Source organism: Kryptolebias marmoratus, linkage group LG11, assembly GCF_001649575.2.
Source record: "Kryptolebias marmoratus isolate JLee-2015 linkage group LG11, ASM164957v2, whole genome shotgun sequence".
NCBI classification, from domain to species: domain Eukaryota; kingdom Metazoa; phylum Chordata; class Actinopteri; order Cyprinodontiformes; family Rivulidae; genus Kryptolebias; species Kryptolebias marmoratus.
This window is the reverse complement of record NC_051440.1, coordinates 10,234,893-10,262,280: the sequence shown is the minus strand read 5'-3', so window position 1 is coordinate 10,262,280 and position 27,388 is coordinate 10,234,893. Positions and strand designations below refer to the sequence as shown.

General features: G+C 40.9%; 3 protein-coding genes across 4 annotated transcripts; all 3 read right to left on the bottom strand.

The window, feature by feature from the left end:
• Positions 1-525: 525 nt before the first annotated feature.
• Positions 526-10,848, bottom strand: cnot4a (CCR4-NOT transcription complex, subunit 4a). The gene is given in 14 exon segments (XM_017406150.3): positions 526-1,631; positions 1,634-1,857; positions 3,456-3,698; positions 3,920-4,423; positions 4,662-4,917; positions 5,010-5,067; positions 5,175-5,381; positions 5,475-5,599; positions 5,713-5,838; positions 6,080-6,181; positions 6,369-6,455; positions 6,672-6,869; positions 7,088-7,313; positions 10,612-10,848. Coding segments are annotated over 13 exon segments (2,415 nt in total). The 5' UTR covers positions 7,262-7,313; positions 10,612-10,848; the 3' UTR covers positions 526-1,520.
• A 1,762-nt stretch (positions 10,849-12,610) lies between these two features.
• zgc:136858 (uncharacterized protein LOC678543 homolog) lies at positions 12,611-18,537 on the bottom strand. 2 transcript variants are annotated; one of them, XM_017406151.3, is made up of 18 exons: positions 18,396-18,537; positions 18,181-18,292; positions 17,909-18,083; positions 17,504-17,615; positions 16,278-16,384; positions 15,979-16,105; positions 15,725-15,845; positions 15,540-15,625; positions 15,276-15,406; positions 15,145-15,204; positions 14,991-15,054; positions 14,800-14,894; positions 14,578-14,706; positions 13,879-13,993; positions 13,663-13,800; positions 13,342-13,508; positions 13,175-13,257; positions 12,611-13,068 (listed from the first exon to the last, which is right to left on the bottom strand). In XM_017406151.3, exons 1-18 carry the CDS (start codon positions 18,472-18,474, stop codon positions 12,873-12,875), a joined length of 2,097 nt encoding a protein of 698 aa, XP_017261640.1. In that variant the 5' UTR covers positions 18,475-18,537; the 3' UTR covers positions 12,611-12,872. The 2 variants fall into 2 exon arrangements, with proteins under 2 accessions (XP_017261640.1, XP_037834240.1); XM_037978312.1 differs by having other exon boundaries at positions 17,909-18,106; positions 18,396-18,414.
• A 2,002-nt stretch (positions 18,538-20,539) lies between these two features.
• Positions 20,540-25,393, bottom strand: LOC112450189 (interleukin-17 receptor A). Its single transcript, XM_037978313.1, has 11 exons — positions 25,207-25,393; positions 25,076-25,097; positions 24,392-24,532; positions 24,106-24,224; positions 22,799-22,916; positions 22,426-22,473; positions 22,184-22,329; positions 21,988-22,062; positions 21,824-21,893; positions 21,553-21,648; positions 20,540-21,466 (listed from the first exon to the last, which is right to left on the bottom strand). The coding sequence occupies exons 1-11, from the start codon at positions 25,321-25,323 to the stop codon at positions 20,559-20,561; spliced, it is 1,860 nt and encodes a 619-aa protein (XP_037834241.1). The 5' UTR covers positions 25,324-25,393; the 3' UTR covers positions 20,540-20,558.
• Between the last annotated feature and the right edge of the window lie 1,995 nt (positions 25,394-27,388).

Below are 27,388 nucleotides of genomic sequence, written 5' to 3'. Positions count from 1 at the left end.
AAGGGGGAGGGGGGCGGGTAGGAGAGAGAAGAAGAGAGTGAACACGAATCAGAATTAAGACTTCAAACAAAAAAAAAGAAAAAAAAAAAAGGAAAGGCGGCGGCGGCAGTCGGCGAGGTCGATCTCGATCGGGAAGGCCGAGGGCTCGTTGATTTGTTACTACAGTACTTAGTGTGGTCTTGCAGCACCTTGTGCGATGCGCGCTTCTTACGTACAGCTGCTGAAGTCACATACATTATTGCATATTTCTTAGCAGTCACTGACACTCCCTTTCCAAACACTCGCGCTCCTTCCTCTCACCTCTCCAGTTTAAGGCCTCGTGAAAGCCCTCATGGGTTGAACAAAGGGACCCGTTAACCTCTTTATTACCCTCATTAGTAGTTTTGACTTCCGTTCCATCTCGTCACTGTCCTGTCCTGTTCTGTCCTGTCAGCGTGGTGGCTGTCCATGTTAGGGCTAGTATTGTAGGTACCACACAGTGGCACTGTTAGAGTCTAACCCTAGTGCTCAGGATGTGTGCCATGATTTCCCACAGCCCCGGCTCCCTGCGGTAAGGCGCTGCTCTATCCTCTGATACAGAGGTTCAGCAAAATTCTCCCTCCAGCAGGATGGGGCCCGTGGGAGCCCCTCACTAAAGAGAGCGTGAGCCAAGTGGCCTCTCAGGCAGGCCATTTGTGTCCGTACTCAACAGGGAGCCCATGCATAGCCTGTGCTCTCACTGCCTGTGGCGTCTGCATTCACTCTCTAATCAAATCTCAGATTCTTTTTTTGTTTTCCCCTAGCTACTGATATTTTATGAAACCCACTCTCAAATAAAAGCAAAGTGCCAGCCCCTCTCATCTCTCTCTGTCTGTCTCTCACCTCGCCTGATTCACAACATGGCCGTTAACCGATTCACAGTCTCCTCTGAATAGTGGGGCAGAATGAGGGTCTTTGGGGGCAAAGCTTCGAAGAGCAGATTCACAGCTTGCTTTCATTCCTCAAAAATCTAATCATGACTTCAACTTTCCAAAAAACACAAATGTTTTCATGCTTAATCATTAGTTATACTTTTATTTAAAAAAAAAAAAAACATGACCTCACTTCTGCTAATTTGTTTATTTGCCAGTTTGTGGAGTTAGCTTGTGTCACCACTGGACGCCTTTTTAATGCTATTCTGATTCTTGTGCTCTCTGCTGACAGGAAGCTACACAATGAATCCCACGTCACGCCCAGAGCGGGTCTACGGAGTGGCAATGGCAGCAGACAAAAAAAAGGTACTGATAACTTGTGTGCCACAAACAAAAACAAAAACAAACAGGCCTTTTAGAGTAGACACAAAGGAAGGAGGAAGAGAGAAAAAAAAAAGAGAGAAGAAAGCAAGTTTGTTACTTTGTTAATTTTTCATACTCTGCAGATTGGTGTGTATTGCGTCGGAGAAAAGGAAGCGAGGGGGTAAGGGATGAGTGGGTTTAAAGTGGGAGGAGCGGAGGGGAGGTGGGTGGGGGAGGGAATGGATGGATATCTGCTCCAGTCTGTGTTCAGTGGCGATCCACGGCGGCACTCTGTAGTAGCTCTGTGGCGGGCTGTCCTGGGGGTCTGAAGGCGGTCTGGAAGCCTGGGGGAGGAGAGTGGAACTGGCTGGCGGGGNNNNGGGGTTGGCTGTGGGAGGGGGCAGGTAGGGAGCCCAGCCGCTGGGGGCTCTGTGATGGAGGGGGAGGTGGCCGTCCAGGAGGCTGGTGTGGAGGGGCTGGGGCGTGGGCACGGCTGTGCTGGCAGGGCCGTCCATCTCTGTGAGCGCCTGCAGGGACTTGAGCCAGTGTGGAGGGTTGTCGTCCTGGAGACAGTCTAAACTGTTGCCTGCTGAGGCCGGGATGCCTGTGGAGGAGGAGGGGGGGAGAGACAGAGACGGAGCATAAGAGACGAGCAGAGGTAAAGATGCAAATGGAAGAATTCAAGACAACTAAACTTCAAAGTAAAAAAAAAGCTGTATTTGGAATTAATATTATGCAATAATCCAACATGAGGAAAATCAGACAGAGCTTATCAAGGTTCGCTGTGAGAGGGAGTATCGTTTGTCCAAAGCTGATAAAACATGTTTGTCCTAAAGAAATAACTGAAAAATACAAGACTCCTTGTGGTATTTAATTTGCCTTCATGTGTTATCACTATTGTTACAAAATATCACAGAATTCTTTTTTTTAAATCACCTTTCATTTAGCCATTCTTGCCTAAAAAAAAAAAAGAAAAAAAAAAACTGTATGGTGGGCCATAGTCAGCTGGTTGTAGCAGCAGCTGCTGCATCTTTATTTTCCTGTTTGGTAACCGACTACATACCTGCAGGCATGGCAACCTGCTGATTTTTTAAAGGTGCCAATATCAGCCAATTAAAACCGATAGAGCGATTAGTCGTTCAGTTTCTATTCTTAATATATGCCAGTGTTTTTCTATCCTTTTATCCTAGAAACCCCACCAACAAGGTCTTCTGCTCTCAGAGCTGCACTCTTGTGCACATGAAAACAGCAACACACTATAAAAACTCAATTCAGTTATTTTTTTTTATAATTACAAACCCTTTTCAGACCATTTTTGATTACTTAAAAAAAAGCTGACAGCCACCTGGCTCTTGCATACCTTTGAGCAGAGATGAGACATCAGGATGTTTATGTTTTTATTGTTAGAAGGTGATAAAGTCTCCAACAGGAAAGCTGAAGAGGAGAAACACCTGAAACCCTACCGCTTGGTCTGAATGCAACATCTTGTGCTTTGACAAACCAAAACCTTTTGTCAGAGCTCTTCTGGAAATATTCCTTTTGACACCGAATCAGTCTGAAGGCAGGTGAGATAATCCAAGTCTTCTTTGCCGAAACAACTCACGATTCACTTTATAAGAACATGGCAGCAGGCTGCAAATCCATGTGTAAAGATGCATAGAGCGACTGGATTATTTTATGTGCTGTGCACGCCGATACGGCTCCACATTTGATAGGATTTAAACTTGAGTTTGTGCAAAAGGATTCAAGACACAACATCTGCTTGATGGTCTCCATGTAATGACTGATTTTGTCCACGATAAACTAAGTTTCAGTCAAAACGCATCTCAAAGTTGTTGCGTTAGTGTAGTAAGCCTCTCAGTTTTACTATGGGGTATTTTAGTTTCCTTTTGTCTGATAAAGTCCCAACCCTTCTTTTTTTTCCTCTGCTGCACAAAGTGTACGCTTAAGCATGTTGTGCAATTTTAGTAAAAACACGTTAATCACTGAGCAGAATGCAGTCGTGTGGATTAAAGAAAGAATCAAATGAAAGATTTTTGCTGCAAGGATTTTTAAGTAAAATTCAAAACTATTTAAATTGCTTCAGCCCTAGTTTTGAATATTTTCAGATCTTTTTACGGATCAAATCATCGAGTTAACCAAAAAATAAAACTTAGTTTCAAAATATTTACATTTACAAAGACACAAAACAGACATTTCTACCTGTAATAATAGCAGGATCCATCCAACTGGCTGTTCCATCCCAGCTGAGGCTGTGTGACATGCCTGCTGTTCCTGCTGGCCCTACCGGCCCGCCGATGTGGTTAACACTGTTGGAGGATGAGGAAGATGATGATGAGGAGGAGTTTGGGAGGCCACCGAAGTTGATATTGATGTTGGGCAGAAGAGCTCTCAGTCCGTCCTGCCACTCTTTCACATTTAAGCCGTCTATACAGCCACTGTTTTCTGCAGGGGAAGACAGAAAAACACAAACGTGTCAGTCTCTCTTTAGACCGAAGGCAAGTGATTAAAGTCAGAACTGCACCTAATGCAGCTTTTATTTTCTCTTAGTGCAAAACAAATCAACATACACTTATCAAATCAAGATAAAACACGATTATCTGTTTCAACATGCTCTGCTTCTACTGGACACAAAAAGCTGCCAAGGTGACCCAGGCATCTGGTACCTGAAATGGGGATCCCTCCCAGCCCCGTGTTGTGCTGAGGGAGCAGATTCAGGTCCAGGATGTTACTGTGTGAGGCAGCACTGGCTGAGTGGTTCAAGTGTGTGAGGTTATTTCGTGTGGGGACGCTCATCCAGGGGTGTCTGGCGGCCGGCTGCTGCTGCTGACTGGCCTGGCTGTTGTGACCGCCGGGGAAGCTGAAGGAGCTGTAGATGGCTCTGTGGTGGTGGAGGTGGTGGACGCGCGGCAGGCCGCTGGGGAAGTGGTGGGAGGTGCCGGGGTTGGATGGCGGCAGGCTGGGGCCGTGGATGCTGCTCCCCGGGGCGAGTAAGCCAGGAGACGAGGGGCTCTGATCCTGCACGGACAGCTCCTTCTCGATCAGGTCCGCTAAAGCCTTGCGGGTGACGTCGAAAGGATCGAAACCCAGATCGTCGTCCTGCTGTTTGGTAGATGACCCAAAGCCAAAGGCTGCCTGCCAGTCTGTTGAGGAAGACACTGGTATTGTGTCTGTCAGTAGGGGGGAAAAAAAAAATTAGGAGTGTAAGGCTTGAACCACCTTGTTGACATAATAAAGGCTGCATCTATAAAAAGTTTGAAAGAAGTATTTAAATGGCCAAAATCTTGATATAAGACTGAACAGATTCACTTTAAATTATTCCATACCTTATTTATGTGTTGATATACATTTAAAACAGTTACAGCTTTAGGATAAATACTAAGAAAAAAAAAAAGTATGACTGAATACCTGACGTAAAGAGGCTCTGTGGTTCAGGAGTCATGGGCCAGTCAGAACTGGTGCGGGGGGAGCTGGGGAAAGGCGGCAGGCCAGCTGGGAGAGGGTTAGGATGTCTGAAGTTACTGTTGTCCGAAAAGAGGGACTGGGACTCTGCTGCGGCCCCCTCGAAGGGCGAACGGGCCGAGATGTCTGACATGCTGATAGGCACCACTAGGATTGGCTTGGTTAGACCCGGGGGAGGGGAGGGGGAGTCACTGGTGGGTAGCTACAAAATGAGAGAAGTGCGTTAAGATTACCGCAGATTTGAGCCAACTTTTTTTTTTTTACTGATTAAAATAACCAGATAGGTCGTTTCACCTGTTGTAAAGTCTCTCCGTTCACCAAACCAACTGACTCTGAAGGTTTGTCATTTGGACTGCAAACACAAAGTGTACACATAAGGTTAGGAGAAGACACTGACAGCAGAAGATCTCAAGTTCTAAAGAATATGCAAGCTGCTTTTCTAAAGAGTGTCTGCATTACCTATTACTGTCACAGTTGGAGGAAAAGGGGGACAAGGCAGGACGCTGGCCAGGACCCAGCTCTGATTCTAGCCCATCTGAATTACTAGCTTCCTGGTCTAGATAGTCTAGCAGCGGAGGGGACTTGCGGTCTTCTGAAAGTCCGTTGGCCAGTTTGCTGTGCCCTGACAGCGTTGGCCATCCGTCTTTACCATTGCTATTGTTGGTTCTGTTGCAAAAGCAGGAGAAAAGTCACATCATGGCGCACTACGCAGCGACTGAGCTGTATGACGGAAAAGAAAAAAGAAATCACCCAGCTGACCTCTGTGAGGAGTTGGGCTTACTCTTCGACTTCTCTGCTCCACAAGCTGGAGGTTGTAGAAAGCTAGGGTTTATTTTATAGAGGTCTTGGAGGAGTTTCTGCTCGTACTCTTGATGTTTCCCAGCCTTAAGTAATTAAGTGAATAAATAAAATTAAAGTCGGTGAAAACAAATATAGCCCAATTCAAGTCAAGAACAAATTTTCTCCCTCACATTCTAGGAAGAAAAAAAAACTTTACCTGCATCTCCTCTTTTGTAAAGCTAGCTGCTTCGTCCCCCAACTCATGTAGATACATACAGTCAGGTTTGGGACATTGCATACTTTTGAGGAAATAACTGCAGTACTTTGTTGTGCCTAAAGAAGCCTGTAGGTCAAATACAAAAACAGACGCTTTTAGAAAATACATCCTTTATACAATCATACGGCTAAAAATTCAACACTGAAGTGTAACCAAGTGTTTTTTTAATCAGTTACAAGCAACAGAAAAACAGAGGACACATCTATTACTTGTCTTTCATTCACACAACTTCTAATCACAGCCAATGCACAAGAGTAAGTTGTTAAAGCCAGAGTAAACACGAGCAAAATTGTGGTTAGCTTCTTACCTTGAGTGTTCTGCCATCAACCACCACATTGTTAACACACTGTATTGCTCTTAGAGCATCTTCAGAACGAATGTAAGTGACATAAGCGCTGGCACTGGGCCCCTGAACGGCAAACAAGAAAAATTAAAAGTAAACACACAAGTCAAACAGAACTTCTGCGTCTCTTTGTGTTCAAAAAGGAGTGTTGGGGGCTACAATTAGGTTCAATATCAAATGACTGCCCAATAAAGTTACGTAATGTCTGTTTACGTCTATTCACCAACCTTAAAGCTTTAATACAACCTCTCACCTGTGAACCTGCGTAAGATGTGCTATTATTGATGACCACTTTATGGATTTTCCCAAATCTACCAAAATACTCTGGTCGTTTCAGGACCTTTAAAGAAAAGAGAGAAAAAATATATTGGGATTTTTCATACACAGTACTTCTATACAACACTAGTTATCGTTTCCTCTCAAAATACATCCAATCTTGGCTGAACCTGCGTGTACCAACCAAAACGCAGCAGTTAGCGCCTTGATTTTATGACTCAATGTAGCACCAAAATGCCAGAGGTTACGACGCTCAAGCGTGGCAGGTAGCGGTACTCACTTCCGGGTCAGCGAGTCGCTGCGAGAGCCCAACCACAAACACCAGGTTCCTCTGGACCACTCTGACACTCGCCAGGTGCTTGCGGTTTTCTGTCACCTTCTGCTTTTTCTCGTTCTGTTTTTGCTTCTTTTCATTCTTTATCCTTTGGATCTCCTCCTGTGACAGAGGTTTGTACACAGCAGGGTCCTCTGGGTATGGCTGCACAAAACACACAGAGTTCTTTTCAAGCTTGCATTGGGAAAATGAGCAAAACTCAAAGTATACTTCCGTTTTTGTTAAACGAGCCACTATACACAAGGTGTGTAAGAGTATGCATCATCTTTATGTGCAGGTATCAGAATGTTTTAAACCCATCCCCTGCAGTTAAAACACCCTCTTGTTGCGATTAATTTCACGACACGCATATTTCCCCTCACCTTTCTGCAGGCGGGGCAGAGGCCGTTCTCATCTGTGCGGATGCGGTGCCAACAGAAGCGGCAGATCTGGTAGCCGCAGGTGCAGGGGAAGAAATTGACGTCGTCAATCTCCAGCGGCTCCATGCACAGAGGGCACTCCATGGGGTCGTCCTTCAGTTCGGGGCTGTGGGACATCCTATTGCACAGTGAGGTTGAGGAGTACTAAGGCTGGTCACAGAGCACAGGGCTACGAGGAGAAAATATACAGACAGAGAGAATGCGAGGTATAAGAGTTCTGTCTGCTCATTGCTGGAAACCACACCTGAGCAGATTTATTCCATCCTGCCTTCACAAATACTTCACAGACGAAATCAATGCACCAAAATTAACTTTACTAAATACTGTTCGGGTTGAACCCCCTCATCAGCAAAATAAACCTTTTACCTGTTAATTAGGCACTATAAAATAACTCGTTTTAACAGCGGGGATTTTGACGTTTTATAGGCGCTGGTTCAATGTTTCAGCTGCTTTAGAGAGTTAAATCGGCAGCGCAGCTCATCGAAGCTTTGCCACCGCAGAAAAATTACTAATATTTTGTCTACTCTAAAACACATCAACTTTTGCAGACCAGATGTAACACGAGCGTGCGTCTCCCGAGTGACAAATCCATGTGTTTATCCTTTAAACCCAATGAGACGTGAGCACAGCGGGAGACTTGTTAACATTCAAGCACAATTGTTTTCTTTAAACTGAGGCCATCAATATATAATGATGAGCAGAAGGGCCAGGTTGATCATTTCTATTAAAAGCTGCGATTTTATTCGCTCGAGAATACTTTTTATGAAATATTTATAGGTTCAGAAAATGCTTAGAATAATTTCTAGTGGACCAAAGCTCCATTTAGCCACATTTTTGAGGGGAAATGACTAAAATTTATAACTAGGCACAACATTGTGAACTGCTGGGAACAGGCTACATTTTTAAAGCCATCAGGAAGAGGAAGACGAACGTACAGATGAGATAGACAACTAAGAGCTAAAGGTCTGCCCTGTAACTTAACATAACCATAAAAAAGACAATTCACAGCTTCCTGTGACCCCCACAATCACAAAAAGGTCCAATCAGCTGGTGAGCTCACAGTGACGAAGGCAAAGATCTACTCAATCCATGCAGACTGTGAAGAAAGTTTACAAAGATAAAATATTTTATGCCCCACTCTTGATGCACACAAGTCAGAAATCGGGGTGTGGCAACTGGACCCCAGAGCTTAAACACAAAACATGTGAAGTGCAACATCAGTGAGACAAACTGTGCAGAAACAGCCGCTCAGAGTAAAACATGTCTGCCAGCTGCATTAAAAAAAGAAGCAAGAATCGTATAAACATGGAAGAGAAAAAGAAGAGCTACAGTTTACTGCATTCAAGGGGATAATTTAATTGATTAAAGAAAAACAAAACAGTTTATACAACGTTTACTTCAATTCCCTTTCAACAGGATCACTGGTGAATCTTTAATAATCAAATGGTTATTCAGAATACAGAAAATAAAGTCAAGAATTACCATGAAAAGATTTTTTGGCCACAGTGTTCTTTTAGTCTTCACCTAATGATTTGTTTTTCCTCTTAAAGCACTAGTTTGAGATCTTTACAGCTAACATAAAACAGAGCTTCTGTGATTTTGTTTATCACCAAATTTATCAGTAAGCAGGAACATCTGCAAAAAGCTGCAGAAAAGTCAAATTGTGACGATGCTCCTGAACGACGACGCGTTTGGAGCGCCGCAGCTCCAGCTGTTGGCAAAACGAACAAAAACAGTCCGAACTCCTGCGAACAGAGGCAGTTCTGAACACATTTTAAAAACTGCATTGGGTGCAGTTGAATAAAAACAGCAGAAACCACGTGTTTGAGCTCGAAAGCGTGAGCATTAGTTAGGAAATCTTTCACAAATCATTCATCTTTTAAAGCGTTTTCGCAAAACACAAGTTCCAAAACGCCACTGCCCACCCAAGCTGTGAAATGTTACTTCACTGTAAATAGTGAAGTAACTAATTTCTGAATTGTCATTTTTATCTTACCAACAATAACACCTTCAACCACAACCTCAGGGCTAAAAAGTGACAAACAGCCTCTTCGAAGTTTTAACATTCTGCTGCGTTATTCAGCTTAAAGTCAAAATGTTTCTACGGTGATGTGAAGGTGTTTAGGTTTAAAGCTATGATCTTAAATTTTGACAAATGCTCATTTAAAGCACTCCGTTATATACTGGAAGTGCCTTCTTATAAACAGCTGGTACTGTAAAATCATGGGAGAAAGTAGCTGGACAAACACTATATCTCTGCTTGTTTTATCTGACAGCAGGCAAGGGCAAAACAATTCAAAATAATCTGCAGCACAAACCACAAATAAACAGGCCCGGTCCAAATATTCTCATGATTTTAAATACATTTGAACTAGTCCCATCATCTGTGCTGTCAGGACAAAAAATAAACAAGAAAAAAAAAAAAGCAGATTAAAATAGCTTTGCTGAAATACTTAGTTTTCGCTGGGTGTGTTTAAGAGCTGTCAAATGACCACAGATCTTCCAAAAAAAAAAAAAAAAAAAAAAAGCAAGAGCTAACAAAAAGGCAAGACAAGTGTTAAAGCGGATGTTGTGCATCTCTCCCAGGCTGACGCGTCCTGTTCGACGCTAAAAAGAAACGATAACGAGTTGGTTTCACTGTAAATAAAACGAGCCAGCTGGTAGCCGCCTCACATCAGCCGGGTTTTTACATGACAACACCGAAAAGCAGCAAACGCACGTCGTGACAAACCCACAGACGGATATATGCGGACATGACGATACACGGACAGGAGGAGGAGGAGGAGGGGGGTGGTGGTGGTGGTGGAAGTTAACTTCTTAAAAATGCCCATTTCTTAAAGCAGCTTGTCAGCGTTTCGCTCATAAACAGATATGTACAGGAGTGTCCGAGCGCCGCCGCCTCACTCGCAGACATCCCCCGGCGAGGAGGGCAGACAGGCTGGTAACTTTAGCCGCTCACTCCGTCCGGAGGCTGGTTCTCCTGTCTTTCGGATCTTACGTTATTATGACAGATGTTATTCGACTAAGCCGGTCCGGCTATTAGCACCCGTCCAACCGCCGCCGTGACCACGAAAACGAAACACGCAGAAAAATTAACACACCAAACTTGGCACTGACGGTCACAATTTACAAAAGACTGACATGACGTTACGGTACATGCAAAGTGACAGCTTGGGTAATGCTAAAGCGCTTAGCTCCCATGCTAACGTTCTCATTAAAATGTACGAGGGTTTTGGAGCAGAGCTCAACGACGCGGCCTACACAAGCTAACACTCAACTGGAGACAAGTTGTTGGCCTTATAAACAACTGACATCGCTCCAGGTCGTACAGATTACCCGGACAGCGATGTGGCAGGCTTGGGAAAAACTCTTCAGCTAGTCGGCGAGCTTGTAACAGAAACACCTGTCCTTTATTCGCTGATGTAGGACGGAACCGGACTTGTTCAGCTAACGTTAGCGTTACTTACCCTGTCCGTATTTAGCTTAGGATTCCACTCCAAAGGAGTCACACCAAATTGGGCGGGGGCTGGAAGCCAATGTACCTGAAATGGCAAAATTTCTATAAATGGTCGCTTAGGATAACAGTATTTGCGTTGTTCTGTTATAATCAAAAAGCTATATAGGTGTTTTGCCCCTTTCTTTTCTTGGTATTGTTAAGAGAAATTACGCTCAAACCACCATCTTAGCTAGCATTATAGTAGGGAGGGGGGAGTGGGGCAAGTATTCAACACCATTGCGTCTGCGCAGACGGACTGATGCATTATGGGAAATGACGTTTTAGCATTTCTTCCTACGTTCCAGCAAATATATATATATATATATATATATTATTTTCAGTCTAGGGCGGTCAAATTACGATTTTACTCAAGTATTTATTATTAAAAAGTGTAATTTTTAGCAAATTATCAAAATTGCACAAACATTGTGTCAATTTAATGATACAACGAACCGTAAAATCTACCAATAGCGATTACTTTTGTAAAATATGTGTATAGTGGTGCTAAACTGTGACTATAAAAAATATTTTCTTGTTGTTCTTTTCATACCTAGCTCTCGTAATTTTACCTTTAAGGTTGTTTCTATTTTTCTGTGTATTTGGCTGCACAAAATAGATAGTGAAACCAATTAAGAAACCAAAACAAGTGTCATAATTGAAAATATAAGAGCATTGTTAATTTAAAGTGACTTTTAATGCTATAAAACAGCAAACAACAACAACAAAACTATTCTTAATCAGATTGTAAGCATATTTTTTTCCAATGAGTTATTTATCTTGTAATCAAAACAACAAAACTATTTTTGTGCCATGCTTGCATCCAGAGGGCATCTTGAAAATGGAAGTAATAAATTTAATTGGAAAAAAATGACAACTTGGAGGAATGGTTTTAATTTTCAGTAGTTCCACCAGCCATTGCATTTTATCTGAGCAGCTATCGGCAACTATTAGTAGTCACATGGGAGTTGGTTAGTTAGCCCAATAAACATAGTCTGCCTAATCTAACTGCAGCAATAAAACCAACACATTTCTACCTTGACTTACCCACCCATCATGAGTCTTTAAAAGCTGAAGTCAAATGTGATTAAACTCCCCAGACACAAGTTTTTGAGTTCTCCAAAAATAACTTGTAATTGTGACAAAATAAAAATGTGCGTTCTTAAAATAACAGCACTGAAATCTAAAAGTACAGGATAAGACATCAGATTCTTTGTCAAAATCTGCACATTATATTTTCAGATGGATTTGTTATCATACAGCCCAGTAAAGTTCAAGACAAAAACACTTCCTGTATTTTATCAAGCAATTAGAACTCAGCATTCCCTGAAGGATTGCATATCGCCTGCCGCCTTTCATGACAGAGTTTTAAACTAAGATCATCTTATGATGAGAGGGAAGAGGTTGTTACTGTTTTGATCAAACCTTGAAAATAATGTTATGTTCAGTCTCATGCAATATCATAAGATGTAATGCTCAAAGTGTGTGTTGTGAATGAATTTCAGCTACCACCTCATCAAATTTAAGGTCAATATCTGTTAAACTGACTGAGTTGAAGCCACTCTTGACCTGGCTATTGTCCATTAGCTGTGGCAGCCATCTTGATTTGGATTGGCTCCAAAAGATAATCAGTTGTAGATGGATACTCAGAAATTGCTGTTGGAAAGTTTCATTAAAATCCGTCCAGTGGTTTAAGAGATATTTTGCTAACAGACAGCGCTGACTCCAAATAGTCAAAGTCAAATTTTCAAACAAAGATTTTATGCAGTCTCTCAGCGCTCAGAATCTGTTGGGGATCAGTCTCAGCTACTACCACTCCAAATATTAGCTCAGTGTCTGTAAAACGGACTAAATGGAAGCCATTTTTTTTGTTTCTTAAAGTCAGTTGGCTGTGGCAGCCATCTTGAATCAGGTTGAATCCGAAAGATAATCAGCTGTAGATGTGCATCTAATGATTATTTAACACAGGTTTTATTAAAATTTGTCCAGTGGTTTACATGATATTTTGCGAACAGAAAGACACACAAACACACATGCCTGCGTGCACACACAGAGACACGAGCAAAAACATTCACTTTCTTCTTTTGGCAGCTGGCGATAATAATGAAAAGTGTAATTTATATTTAGAGTAAATAATTCTAAGAAACAGGACATATTACATTCATTTACACAGTCATGAAATTACATACCTATGACAAGTTTTTAGGCTGAACAACAACTACAAACACTTAAACCCTAATCCACTCTAACAAAGCGTGGTTTGGGCCACTCGTGAGCTCGGATTTTGTTGGGATCCACGGACTCTAAAGTGAGCGAGGGAGAGACGGGGTGTGGTGATGAAAGGGACATCTTTGCGGCGAGGAGGCCCATCCGAACACAGCTGTCTGTGTCTTTCCCTCGGAGGATCCCAGCGATTAGAGCACCTGCAAGACTGCCGACAGAGCAGAGATACGTCTCGTTTGTTTGAATTCTTAGACGGGATTCTGCAAAGAAAACTACAGAAAAGGCTGTGACATGAAATAGTAAATTTATAGTACCTATCTCCTGCTCCTGACACATTTATTGTCTCCTCTGGGGTCACGGCCAGCACTGGGTAGTGTAGAGCACAAAGCTGCCTCTTCTGCAAAACCATGTATAGAAAAAAAAAATAAAATCCCACTGACAGTGATATTATCAACATTAATTTACATGAATAAATGTTTACCTTTTTGAGTCTCCTTGGCTGCAAGTTAACAGAACCTCCCTCCTGCTCTCCACACAGCAGAACACCGCTGGGCCCGAGAGTCACCACCAGACAGTGGAGATGCTCCAGAAGAGGGCGTGAGAGATCCACAGCTACGCTCAGGATCTCGTCCAGGGTGTTTGGCAACACTGCCACAAGATTACAACCACACTGTCATCATATATGACAGGCTTCACAGGAACTCAGCTGGGGAAACTGTGGTATCGTCTACGTTAGAGAGTGAAAAAGAGAGGCAAGTCGGCAGAGGAGACCAAAAACACGCATTCAGGAAGAACATGTCACCTTCAGGGGTTTTTAATCCCAAGGTTTTATTCATGGTGCACAACTCTGCCAGGTTTGGGGATGAGTAGGATAAAGACTTCCAGGCATCCGAGAGGAAAGGTTTACGCGCCTTTTCTGCATTGGTTGGTTCATACCAAACTGTGACACACATAGGTGGCAGGATTAAATTGAGTAAAAGCTTCTGTCATCATTTAGTCTCCATCCATCTATGCTTACCATTTATGTTGTGTTTGCCTGCAAGAGAACAAACATAGTTGATGGCGGAGATGGGGATGTTCCCATCAAGACACACAAGAGTGGCGGATGAAATCTGCCTCTCAAACTGTGACACCTTGTCAAAGATTTTTAAAGACAGACAACAACAGAGGCAGTTACTGAACTTTATATCATGTCACCTTTTAAAACCAAGGGGATCTTCATGAGCTCCCAAAATTACAATAACATTAAAAAAAAAAAAAAAAGATTGGTGGTCTGAAATTCTTTTCTTATTGAATTATCTAAAAAAATGGAGTAAAAATGACCATTTAATTTCCACAATACTCTCGGAATGTCAACATTTTAGACTTTAATTTTGTTTTAAAATTGATGTTAAGAAATGTGATCATGTTCAGGTAATATTGTCCTTTTCAGGCAGAAACATGAAAAAAAAAATTGTTGCCTCAAGCTTTTTGGACATTTTTTGTTAGACAGTCATCCATTAAACCCCAGACAGATGTGAAGGGTGATTATTAAGACAGCATTATGATTTATAGTGAGAGTAGGCAGCAGGCGGAAGAGAGCCTGGAGAGGCAGATATATGCTCTGAAAAGAAAAACTAAACAAAACTTAAGAACTACTGTACACAGTGCAGTTCAAAATATACAGTTGTACTACCAAACAAATCCTGAAACTGAATAGACCGTCGGTAGAACTTACATAATTCTCATTGATTTGCTGATGAATGTCCATGTCTCCCAGTTCAAGACTCAGTTCTCCATTCTGAGTGATAACAGCGCAGTAGGTTGCTGTGCTCTGCTTTTCGAGCCTGGCCACACCACTTGTGTTCTAAAAGAAATGTATAAAAAGGTGGGGTTTTTTCATGTTGAAGTGGCAAAAGTTAAGCCGTGCTCAGTACCAACCAGCTCTTTGTCTCCTTACCATGTGTTTACAGTAGTTTAACACGACATCACTGTTTGCATCATCTCCAGTAGCTGACACCAACAAGGGCTGGTGGCCTAATCTACTCAGGGAGTCTTGAAGAAAGCACCAAAAGGAAAGCGTGTGAACACAGTCAGTTGTACTGATCAACACGCACGCACATGCACGATCAGATAAACAGCAAGTCGAACCTGCGATGTTCCTTCCCACGCCCCCAAACGTCTGACAGACACTTCCTGGGTTGAGTTGTCCAAACTGAACCGACAAAAAGGCATTCTCAGAAGTTAATCTCATCATCTGCTCTGCCGTACTGTGGATAAATGCAGTGCGGTAAAAGAAACTTACATGAAGTGTTTTCGTCTTTCCTTTAGCAATAAAATCAACATTTATTCCTCCGATGACAACCTGCAAAAGAAAACCCATCATGCTGCTGCACCCATTTGTACAGTACAGTAAATAAAAGCATCTATACTCACAACATCTGAGGCTGCTGAGAGGTTTTCAGGATGATTGATGAGACCGTTTGGCGTCCTTTCTCTCATCTGTTTAGAAAGAGCGCAAGCTATCTGACTGCCAACTTTAGCGTTGTTATGAATAAGAGCAATATCTTAAAACAGGACACATTAAGGACTGATTGTTGATTAAACATTTGTATCTACTTTGTTTTGTCCCAATGAAGTATTTCACACGGTCCGCTCCTGTTTGTAGCTTCTCAGTGATTCAGAGGTTTTAAAGGATACTGGCCTGGAGGGACTTTCCTCCAGTCAACTCGTTGACCTTTTGAAGAATGAAGGGCGTTACGTCTTTCCCTGCAACCCCTTCAGAACTGAGAAAAGTCAAAAGCGGAATAGAAAGTGATTAACAGTCAGAATGGTTCCTCTGACGCCACTGATCCATATCTTAAAACCAAAGAGACTTTGTGCACCTCCCCTCAGTCAGCGCCGCCTGTATGGCCTCCTCTATCTGCTGTCCTACTGCTGCATGCTCCTCAGGGACAGGGACCGCTATCAGGACGCCACTTTGAAGACCCAGAGACAAAGTGCCAGCTGTGACATAGACATAGAGATGATCCATGTCAATTATGTCTCTGCTATTTATTGTGAATTAAACATATGCGATCAGCTTTGGCACTTCAGAGTGTTCAGACTCAGTGGCTCAGGATGCACAGCACTGATTTACCGATGAGTTTTGCAGCCTCGCTGGGGTTTTGAACATTGTACGCAGAGGGGAATCCACTGTCTGGAGTAAAGAAAGCTGGAAAACTCTTTGATGTTCCATAAGTCACTACACAGACACCTTGAGTCTCCTATTTATAGACCATAAAAGAAATGATAGTTGTTTAAATTTCCTTCTAAGTCAAACATTTTAACTAGTTTTATAGATAGTAACCACTAAAATTTGAATTACTGTTTCAGGTCTGTTTCTGTATATTTTGTAAATTTTATTAACAATAATGCATTTTATTTTTTTGTGCTTACAAGGAACTCCAGGGTGCGGCCGATGTCCAGAATAGACTTGACTCCAGCAGAGACCACAGCAATGGGAGTTCTGCCAAGCTCCGTCAGATCTGCACTGATGTCCAGACCTGGAGGAATCGTCATTTAGTCAATGCAACAGTGAAGCAAAATGTTACTTCAAAACCAAAATGTCCAAATGATGAGTCAACACATTACTGGGCTTTTTGCATTCATTTTATACTCAAGATTTGATTCAAGCTTTTGTTTCCTTACCATTAAATCCAACTCACATTAACTTAATGGTGACCTTCATGAGAGAGTTTTTCTCACTAATACTTTGTCTGATTTTTGCATATTTGCCTTGCTTTTTCTATGGTATATTGAGATGTGGATGTAAGAAAAAAAGTCACCTATATGTTACCTATTTACATATTTGGTACTTTAGCAGAGGCGGTATAATCTCCAGTAACACCAGGTTGCCACAATATCAGTGTTCATGTTGAATAATTCAATAGCATGAAGGTAGCAACTTTGAAATATCACAGATACCTTCCATATAAACAAAATTAACAAAAGTGATCTGAGAATAATATTAAACAATCTCATGCTACACTGTGCTAATGAGTTGTCTACACTGTTGTCATATTGGGGTGTATTTGTGCTTTTATGTGTAATAGTCATTGCCAATAATTGTCATTCTTATTTGTCTACTTAGAGCTGCGTATCTACGTATTTCTTTGTGCTCTTGTCACAAGTACCATGTAAATACAATGTTATTCATGATGTATGTATGCATTGTAAGAGTACCAACAATGTCTTCATGCAGTACACACACTTGTCTTGTTGCAGTACAGACTGAGTAGTGCGTTGGATCACCAATATAAGACCAACATTTTTGACTTGTCATTGATTCTACAGACATGGACCTGGAAGAATCTAATGTGCAAATTGATGTTGGGGGTTTGAATTTTACTTGAGGATGAGGAGAACATTAGACAAATTGCCAGACTGAGATATGTCAGAGCGGAGCTTCCAGAGAGCTCTAGCAAGAAGACCACGAGGATGGTGGGTGAGACCATGTCTACATGCCGACAGAAGACTGTAATTCAGCCATCACCACAGGTGACAAAACATGCTTGGGAAATGCCACTGATAGGCTACGTCACACAAAAGGACAAATTGTCATACTAACAGTACCATACTAGAGACTTTTTGTATAAAGGTTATTTTCCAACAAGTTGGCTCACTGTTCTGTCCGTCTCTATGAACTCCTCCGATGCCTCCTGTGACAAAAACAGGGATCCCAGCTCTGTGCGCTGCAATCATGGTGGCTGAGACTGTCGTTCCTCCAGAGAGACCCTGAAAAATGACATACAAGAATTAGGATGCATGAAAATTATCACAAAAAAGATAACAGGCTTGGGTAAACATTTCAATAACTTCCCATCTAGGGTTTACATAATTAACCCTAATCTCCCACTTTAGATGCTTCTGTGTTTCTGTTTTATTTATGGGTTGAAGAATGATCTTTTTCTAGCCTTTTGAATGGCCAAAGGATGGGCATTTATTGGTGCTCTTATGGGCATTTATTGGTAAAAACCTACCCTACAGTGATGGAACTTGGCTTTGAAATCAAAGTGTGTCAGTCTTACTTTGCTAATGACATAAGGCAGATCACGTCGGGACACCTTCAGCGGCCTCTTGGATTGGGCGAGGTGGTCGAGCTCATCCAACGACAGCCCAACGCGGATTTCCCCATCAATCACAGCGACCGTAGCAGGAGTCGCTCCTTCGGCTCGGACAATCGCCTCCACCTCTTTTGCAGTACTGGATACATACAGTGGTTGAGCCTATTATTAATTTGGAGAACAACAATTAACTCCTGGTATAGGCATTTGCTGACATTTGAGATCATGCGGGTCACCTCAGGTTGTGTGGATAGGGCATGCCATGTGTGATAATGGTGCTCTCGAGTGCAACCACTGGCTTGTTTTCCACCAACGCTTCAGACACAGATGGATGAATTCTGAAAAGATCTGAGGGAAGAAAGAAAACTATCATTTGTTATCACCAGACAGTTGAAAGCTGAGTATTTTCTGCATATTTTTTACGTTAAAGCTATAGAGAGGACATATTTACCCTTGTTGTGCAATATGTTCTGATAAGTGTGAACTCCTTTTCTCAGGATGAGTGCACAGGCTCTCTTCAGGATCCTCATTCTGTTCAGACTTTTAGGGGAATCCCTGATAACATATAGACTTTGAAATCAGCCCTTCTGTTAATCATCTTGAGCAAATCAACACTTTTTCCGCAGCAAAAGCCCAACATGGTGCCTGAGATCTACAATCTTAAAGTTTTCCTCCCTCCAGGTTTGTAGATGACAGAAATAGGTAATTACAAACCTGCTTGGACCTTGAGGTAGGAGTATAAAAAGCAGTCATTTCTTACTTAGGAAATAAACCTTCAAACAGTTCTGAAGTGACACAAATTAAAATCTTTACAAACATCACAGCTTCACCTAAAGTTACATACGGTAACAAAAAATTTTCAAAAAGGTTACTGTTTTTTTTTAACAGATGGATTTTACATTGGAAAATGTAAAAAGGATGTCGTTAAGTTTGAATATTAACTTTTCCTCAAGGATTCATCTTATCAGGAAATATTATTTTTAATATTTAAAAACATTTTTACCTCAAGTTCTTCAAAGAAAATGTTTATATGTTTTTCGAAATGGTATCCTTCAACCTGTTTTCTTCCACTACCAGGCACAAGTCCTATTCATCTATTGTGAGGAGTTTCTTACTCCCAGATATTTGGCACTAATTTCCACCATCCTCTCCCCTTTTTGGGGCCACTCTCACTATCAGACACCCAATACCAGAACAGAGCTCCTTTTATTTTCCTACCACGCTGTTGCATGCACACTCTAAAAACTATTTAAAAAAACACATCTTTTCCTGTACATACAACAAAAGTAATAGACAGAAATTGTATTTTTGGGACTGGGTGCTCATCACAAAAATATCTTAATATCCAATTAGTTTTCTGTTATACATAGACTCGTCACTGACTCATCCTTTGGGTTTAGGTCCCTTTTTATGCTCGAATGATTCATAAGTCAGAGTTAAGTGGCTTAAAACAAAACCAACAGCCTGTAAATCTGCAGGCTGCAATTATTGACACCAAATTTGCAAACAGCATTTCTGAGCAAATTTCCAAAATGTCTCAAAATGTTAGTGAAAACGTTTTTTCAAGTGAGTTGCTAAGCCCCACTTTTGTGTTGCTGGAATTTTAAAGATGTTACAATAAGTTTGCAAATAAAAAAATCTCTCAAAATAGTTTGAATCTCGAACCCTTCTTAGTTTAGTTTCCATGAGTCAGAAAGTGCAACAAATGTGAGAGAACTTTGGGAGGGTTTGGCAACCTATGAAACCAAATTGTGACTGATTGCAGACAGAAAAGACAAGAAATTATAGTCAATAGAGACAAGATGGAAACATAATTAAGACACTGACTAAACTGTGACAAATGAATTTGCACATCATTTGCAGGACTGCTGGAAACATCCCATAATACCACTTCAGTGAGATTCCAAGTGAAAATTTATATTTTTTCTGGCAATTCTGTATCCTCAACTAGTTGCCAACTGTCACAGCCCAGTGAGATACAAGCTTAGGGTATCAGAAATAGACTGAAAACATGTGATAAAGTAGTCATTGTTCAAACTGTGAAAGACTTGTTAGGAAAGGAGAAAAGAGAAAAAGTACTGTAAAACGGAGTAAGAGGAAGACCTTCAAAGAACCCAAGCAATCAGATATCAAAGGCCAACAGCCTATTATTACTATTCGTGCAGTCAGTTGCTATAAACGAACAGCTTTCCCAGAAAAAGTTAAATGCTTACCTTCGCCAGTACAACAAAAATGCTACAAACTTTGCCCAGAAAGCTGAACATTGACCCGAACCCTGTTTACACAGCCCACAACCATCAACCACAGATCTCTACAGAACAACCTCCTCTGAATCTGGCTCCTGGCAAACACTGACAATAACACTGTGACATGAAAGGAAATGCAGAACAGGCTGCAAACAAATCTTGGAAAATATAAGTAGCTACGAAATTTAAGAAAACATTTTATGAAATGAAATGGCCACACTGATATTTCTACATTTTGCATTTTCTTCAAATGGTTAAATCTTCTCCACGAGGATGTCAGAATTAAATTCAGTCCCATTAAAGTAGCTGAAACGTCTCAACAGTCTGAGATCTGAACTCAGAGAGTCAAAGTTCAGTTTTGTTTACAGTTAATTATTCAGACCAATTTGTGTCGTCTCCATGTGACTGACACCTTGGGCTGAGTCCCGAACACAATATATTAGGTGGTTTGTGAATGCCTTTTTGTTTTCCTTTACATCATCTGTGGCCTCTTCATCCTCCAGATCTGAGCTTTCCAGTAACTCTTCTTCAAACCACTGCGGGTGCTCCAGCTGATAAGCATGGAAAGCCTGTATGGCATCGTGCAGGGCTTTTCCCAAGGGACACTGATGGTATTTGTCCTCAAAATGTCCGGTGATTTGCTTCACTCGGCCCGGTTCATGTTTTTCTGTGTTCAGTATTCTGAAAAAGACCTCTTCAAACTGTTCCATCAACTTATATCGAACCATAATGTTAAAGGGTGACGGAACGTCTTCCTCAGAACAAATGCCATCGAAGTAGACCACAATATACTTTTCAAAGGACTGGGAGCGGATAAAATGTGGGACCATAAGCATGAGGGATGGAGTGAGCATGTCCCCCATAGGTGAGCGGGCATCTTCTTTCAGTAACACTTGTTTGTCGCCACACATGGCTCTCCATTTGGCCTGGACACCTCGCGAGCAAAGAACTAAAATCTTATCTGATGAGCTCTCTATTTGCTCTTTGTGCCAGTCCAACCACTGGATGCTTCCCAACTCTCCCAATCTGATTGAATCCAGCAGGTCCATGACCACGCTGGTGCCGCATTTTGTCGCCAGGAACGCACAAAACTTAAGAACCACGTTTTTGTACAATGGATGGTCGAGGGAGTAAATGATGAAGACACGTCTCCTCTCCTGAACTTGAAAAACTTCTGGTTGTTGTTGATCAGCAGATGAAGGTGTGATCGATGAAGGCGCGGTCGATGAAGGCGCGGTCGATGAAGGTGCGATCCATGAAGGCGCGATCAGAGGTCCTGAGAGACAAAAATAAAACAGGTAATAATTTATCTGCTGAAGCTGATCGTTCTAAATGGCTTGGAACATTTAGAAGAAGTCAAACCTTTACGAGATGTTCTCCACAGTAAATAAAGGAAACAACAAATAATGACCAGCAGCAGCCCGATGCAGATCTGCATAATTGGCTGTGAGGGATTATCTGGAACAAAAAAGGAAAATAGTATAATAAATACCTCTAGAGGTTAATTAGAATATGACTCTAAGTTTAAACTAAAAGTATCTTAACATCAGTTTTATTTTAAGGTGTAACATAAGAAAATCAAAACATTTATGATTTCATATTTTCCACATTTATAAAAATTTAGTTGACTCACTACAGTATAGATGAAATGTTTTTCTGGCAATCCCACAGTCATTTTTGCAGCGGACAAAAAATGGCTGGATCTGTCAAAGGGGCAGCGTAAAATGAGCTCTTGAAGTTTTTCTCAATCTTTTATTAGCTGTTGGAGATGGAATATGCAAGTAAAATTTGACTCACCTCCACCAGCATTTTACAGTGTGAGAGCTGACAAGAACCATCCTCAAAGGTCACATTTACTGATGTCCTGTTTTCCTACGGGTTTAATGAAAAGGCAAAATAAATGCTAGCTTGTGCTGCACACTGTAAATAAGGCATTAAACATAATTATGATTGAAATAATTACATTATAAAGTGACACATTCAGTCCAGCTACCTTATATATCGTGTTTGAGCAACTCACTCCATCATTCTGAATGGAAACTCGATATCTCTCTGAATACTGTGCTGTGTGAAATGCCACAAGAACCGAAGAGCTTTTATCAACAAACACAGCAGAAATGCTGGGATCCCACAGACTACCTAAGATGTCAAGAAACAAAAACACACAGCTCAGTCTTTTGGTTCCTTGATCTGACTGAGTCCTAAATTGAACTTTAGAGGAAAATGAGAATTTACCATTTTCTCGACACAGTTGGGCCTCTTGCATTTTCTTGTTTTCACATCCTGGTCAGGACAGGAAATATGCCAAAAAAAAGATTGTAATATTTTATGGTTAAAGCATTTTTAGGCATTTTCTTAATCAGAAAATACAATTTTAAAGGAGAACAACTGATTACTGTGGTTTATGACCGACAGCAACACACAAACATAACCAAATGACTGTAACGACGATGAACTAAAGACATGAATTACTATCCTTATGTAGTGAAAACTCTGACACACTAATAAACGAACTAAATAATTGTTAGTTTTGCCATTATTGTGTTTTTGTTTTTTTGGGGGAAAAATTGCATATCAGAATCATAATCATGATCTCAGGGTAACTCACCTGGGATGGTAAGTTGCTTCGTGACCCTGTAATGTCCCGTATCTGGCTCTGGCAAATTAAAAAGCGTCATGGTATATGTATGGCTGGGCTCCACCACAACATCCAAGGAAAAAATCCACTATTATAAAAACCAAAACAAAAATAAATGATGTCTAAGCATTAATACATGTAAACTGATCAGCGTACCAATGATAGAGTTAATGGAATGGTTTGATTTGGAAGTAATTTGGTTCACATTCAGACCAACGATGTTTATCTACATTTGTAAGGAGCTGGCACGGAGGGATAGTGTTATCAGGCAGTTGTCAGAGCAACTGACAGTCTGTCAACTCAGTGATTAAAGGTCATCTGACACAGAGGAGGCCTTGTAGACACATTAGACAGGATTAAAGAACTTGATGGAGTTTGATAGGGGTCACATTGTTGGTTTGCATTTGGCCAGGTGGTTGTATTGTGCTATTGTCCAGCATGTGGGATGTACAAATGTCACAGTGGCCCAATTTATGAGCCAACATGTACAGGAGCACAACCACACAGGTGGTGAAGGTTTTGGTTTTCCAAGACAGACAACACCAAGGAAGGACAGGATTATCGTGCTCCAAGCAATACAGTATTATTACATCTCCACCAGCCATCCAGACATGGGTATTGGACTCTTTACGGCACCTCATGTCATCCCACATCCTCGATGACTGACTTCAGGTGGACTACAGGGTCATTGGTTCACTGGTTAGCTGTCATTAACACCAGAGCGCCAGAACACCATTACCACCAACTGGATTTGAAGCCAACACCTGTCCACCCACAGTCCATACACCTGCTTCACGTTGAGGTCCTCTTCTGGCCAGCTAAGTCCCCCGTTCTTTCCCCAATCAGACATGTGTGGGATCAGCTTGAACATCAACTCCAACTCCATGCTGATCTGACAGAACTTGAGGGCCAGTTACAGCAGCTGTGGGCTGACTTGCTACAGGAACGAATACAACAGCTGTATGATGCTGTTTCTCACCAAATCAGTGTTTGTATTCAGGTTTGAGTGGATACTGCACCTTTGTAACACTGGACCAACTTTGATAACTATTTGATCTGATATTGTAATAGTTGCAATACAGTCATATGGCCTTTCAACACAGTTTCATTTTAATTTCTTTTGTCTAATACAAATAAAACAATAGATCTGCAAGTAAGTAACAGAGGAAGGTAAGGGACAGGGTGAAAATGTGAAAACTTGTAGTTAAGTCGATGAGTTTAGATACAGAATTTGACATAAAAAATGAACACTTGTGTTAATTGAATTCTTGTCTTACCATTTTATACTCTGGAGTCAACAGATCATTAAAAGAGTAAGAAAATTGCACACACAGACTTTGATTTGCACTTTTGCCCACAATCGTTATCTTTGATCCAAGAATTTTGTAAATTGATGCTGTGAACAGAAACAAGTGTACAACTTTATTAAAGAACCCTGCCTTGTATTAAGTTGTCAATAAAATACTTGAGCCAGTCTGACCGAGCTACAGAGACCACAATAAAAACCATCCTGCAGCTATAAATAAATATAACATGAAGCATTGGTTGTAACAGATTACTCACCATCAGCCTTCATTTTCCAAGTCATCTTCACAACAGCAACATGCTCCTGGTTGTCCTTTCTGATTTCTATTTGCTCTGAATCCCACAGCGGCCCAGTGGGAGCATGTGATCTTGGAACATTGTTCATTTCTGAGCAATTATCTGATATGCAAGCGTTTCAAACGAGAATAATGAACAGTTACTAAGGAACCGAGTGTTAGTGTAATGTTGAGCTAATGTATGCTTCATTCTTAAAGTTATAACACAGATTAAAGAATATTAATGGGTCTTTTCTTTTTTTATCCTCAGTAATTAAGCAGCAATTAATAGGACAAAATACAAAACTTAAGTGCTATTATTTACTGAGACTTTATTTAATCAAGAAAATAACCCCCATCAGCAGATAATTTATACATTATATGATGATCTTAATGAGCATATCAAACGTTTTGCTTTTTAATGTAAAGCTAATACTTTTAGCAAGCTGAAAAAGAGCTCCTTCCAGAGATGTGGGCAGATGGATCATATAAACACATTTTCCACCACAAATCCTTTATCAAATCTATTTTATCCTAAAGATAAAAGCAAAGACACATAGTATTGTTACCTTCATAGGGTTAGGTTAGGGATAGGAGCTGTATTTTTCCTTCTAGTGTAAAAAAAATAAGTACTTTATTTCACTGATTTGACAGAAAAAGTACTTACGGATTTTACAGCTGGAAAGACCCTGGAAAGGCACAAAACAAAACAAAACACACACACAGAGTGATTTTAAGTAATTCTGACTAACTTTATAAAAAAACTACTTGTAAAATTGAAATTAATTAAAGGTTCACCGTTTGATTGCAGACCAGGTGTTTGTCCAAAATCCGAGGAGAGGACGGCAATGCTGTTAGTCCAGCAGTCAAACAAAGAAATAAAAAATAAAAATAAACCATTATGATATAGATCATGCTGCTCAAACTTTAGAGTGAATTAGAGAAAACTGAAACCGAATCATGGAATCCTGGCTGAGTGGTGTTGAGGAATTTAAAGCCCAAAGTGATGTGAAGTGAAGTGAAAGTGAGGTGTGCAATTTGTTCAACTTTTTAATCAGGTGCTGACATCTGAACAGCAGGAAGAAGGCGTTCTGAAATGTGGTTTATACTTTCCATTCTAATCGATGGCATCAGGTTGCAACATGGCTCAGTTGTCAGCTGCCTGCAGGTTTTTTGTACAGATTAACCTTACTGCAGGGTGTAGGTGTTTCCTCCAGCAGTGTGTGTGTGTGTGTGTGTGTGTGTGTGTGTGCTCTGTACTGTACATTCATGCTGACAGCTTTTCAAAGCATCACACTGTCTCCAGGGGGCAGTAACTGACAAAGTTACAGGAAGAAAATGTCCTGTTTCTGCAGGACACAAGGCAGTTTGATGACTGAAAACAGGTTCATATATGTTGATCCCATAAAATCAAGCCAAGATGAAGATTTTTAATAATGCATTCTTTCCTGGGAAACATCATGTGCTTCAAAGTTTATATATTATCTCTCGCTGCTGAAAGGCAAAGTTAAAATCTGATTTTAAAACTTTGTCACTGACTATTGGAGTCAACTGTGTCTGGCCGTTTGTAAAATATATTTTAAACTACTGTGCTTTTCAGAAAGTAATAATTGGACATACATACACAACTGATTAACTTTTGGACTCAACCTAATTCAAGATGGCCACTACAGATGATCAACATTAGCAACACAAAAATGACTAGAATTCAGTTAGTTTTACAGATACTGAGCTAGAATTTGATGTGGTAGTAGCTGAGAGTCAGTCCCAACACACTCTGCACATGACATCTAGTGATCTTGTATGAGATTGCACACAATGTTATTTTCAATGTTTTCAAGTCGACAACTCTGTCATTTCTCAACATAAATTGATCTTAGTTTAAAACTCTGCCATGAAAGGTGGTGAGCGATGTGTATTCCTTCGAGACATTCTAGGTCTTTTATTAAACAATATATTTAAACTTCTTTTTCAGTTATCACATTTGGCCATAAAATGCAAGATGTATGTTGCAACCAGAAGCACTCAGAGATGGCAAATATAGTGCGATCTGATCATAATCTGGATCACCATGAAAATTTAATCCATTGTTTTTTTTGTGACAACCCCAACATTTCCTTAAGATTTAATCCAAATCTGTTCAATATTAGTTTTTATGTTGTCTCACGAACAGGCAGACAAACAAACATGATCAAAAACATAACATAGGTAACAAAAGAGTCATCTGCTGGAGCACAGAAAAGGTTTCAACAAAGGAGTCCCCTGTGACCTGTGCCCTTTGACCCTGTGATCTTGAAATCAATAGGCATCATCCTTGACCCATGAGACATCCAGCTGTGCAGTTTGACATTCCTATGTTACACTGTTGCAGAGTTAGAGGACAGGAACACCTGTGACCTTGACCTTTGACCTTGAACTTTGACCGGATCACCACCAAAATGTAACGACTTGTTTCTTGTACCATGTTTGACGTTTCCTGAAGATTTCATGAAAATCTGTTCATAACGTTTTGAATAATCTTGTACACAGACAGAATGACAGAAACAGAACCTGCTTGGCGGAGGTAATTACAAATTCAGCACATTGAAACCTTGTTTGTGAATCTCAACTCATAAATGTAATTTTTATTTCCAGAATGACTTATGGCAAAAATATGTGAGTGTACCAAAAATATCTGTCTTCAGACCGTTAACACAGAAGGCCAACAAGGCCTTTGAAGGATTTTGACCACTAAAACCTTCAACTATATGGCTTTGTTACCCGGGATTAGTTCCTGCAGGGCAGAAATGCATCTGTAGCTGTGTGTTAATTCTTGTCGCTTTGTCTCAGAGTTAGCGTGTCTCCTACTGGACATGGAGGTCAGTTGTATCAGCTTACAAATCATGTGACAAACAGACAGGCACTGTCTCTGAAATCCTTCCAAATAATCTGTACGGGTTGAATTGATGAGTCCTTTTCATAGGAGCGATGTCATGACAAT

Coding starts and splice junctions, on each gene's coding strand:
- zgc:136858 (XM_017406151.3), bottom strand. CDS start 18,474: ATGAGGATCCTGAAGAGAGCCTGTGCACTCATCCTGAGAAAAGGAGTT. Junction 15,407..15,539: donor AGGAAAGTCCCTCCAGGCCA/GTATCCTTTAAA, acceptor TCCTGTTTTAAG/ATATTGCTCTTATTCATAAC. Junction 15,205..15,275: donor TCTCAGCAGCCTCAGATGTT/GTGAGTATAGAT, acceptor TTTCTTTTGCAG/GTTGTCATCGGAGGAATAAA.
- LOC112450189 (XM_037978313.1), bottom strand. CDS start 25,323: ATGATCTATATCATAATGGTTTATTTTTATTTTTTATTTCTTTGTTTG. Junction 22,917..24,105: donor TGACTCCAGAGTATAAAATG/GTAAGACAAGAA, acceptor TTTTTATAATAG/TGGATTTTTTCCTTGGATGT. Junction 22,474..22,798: donor GAAGCAACTTACCATCCCAG/GTGAGTTACCCT, acceptor TGTCCTGACCAG/GATGTGAAAACAAGAAAATG.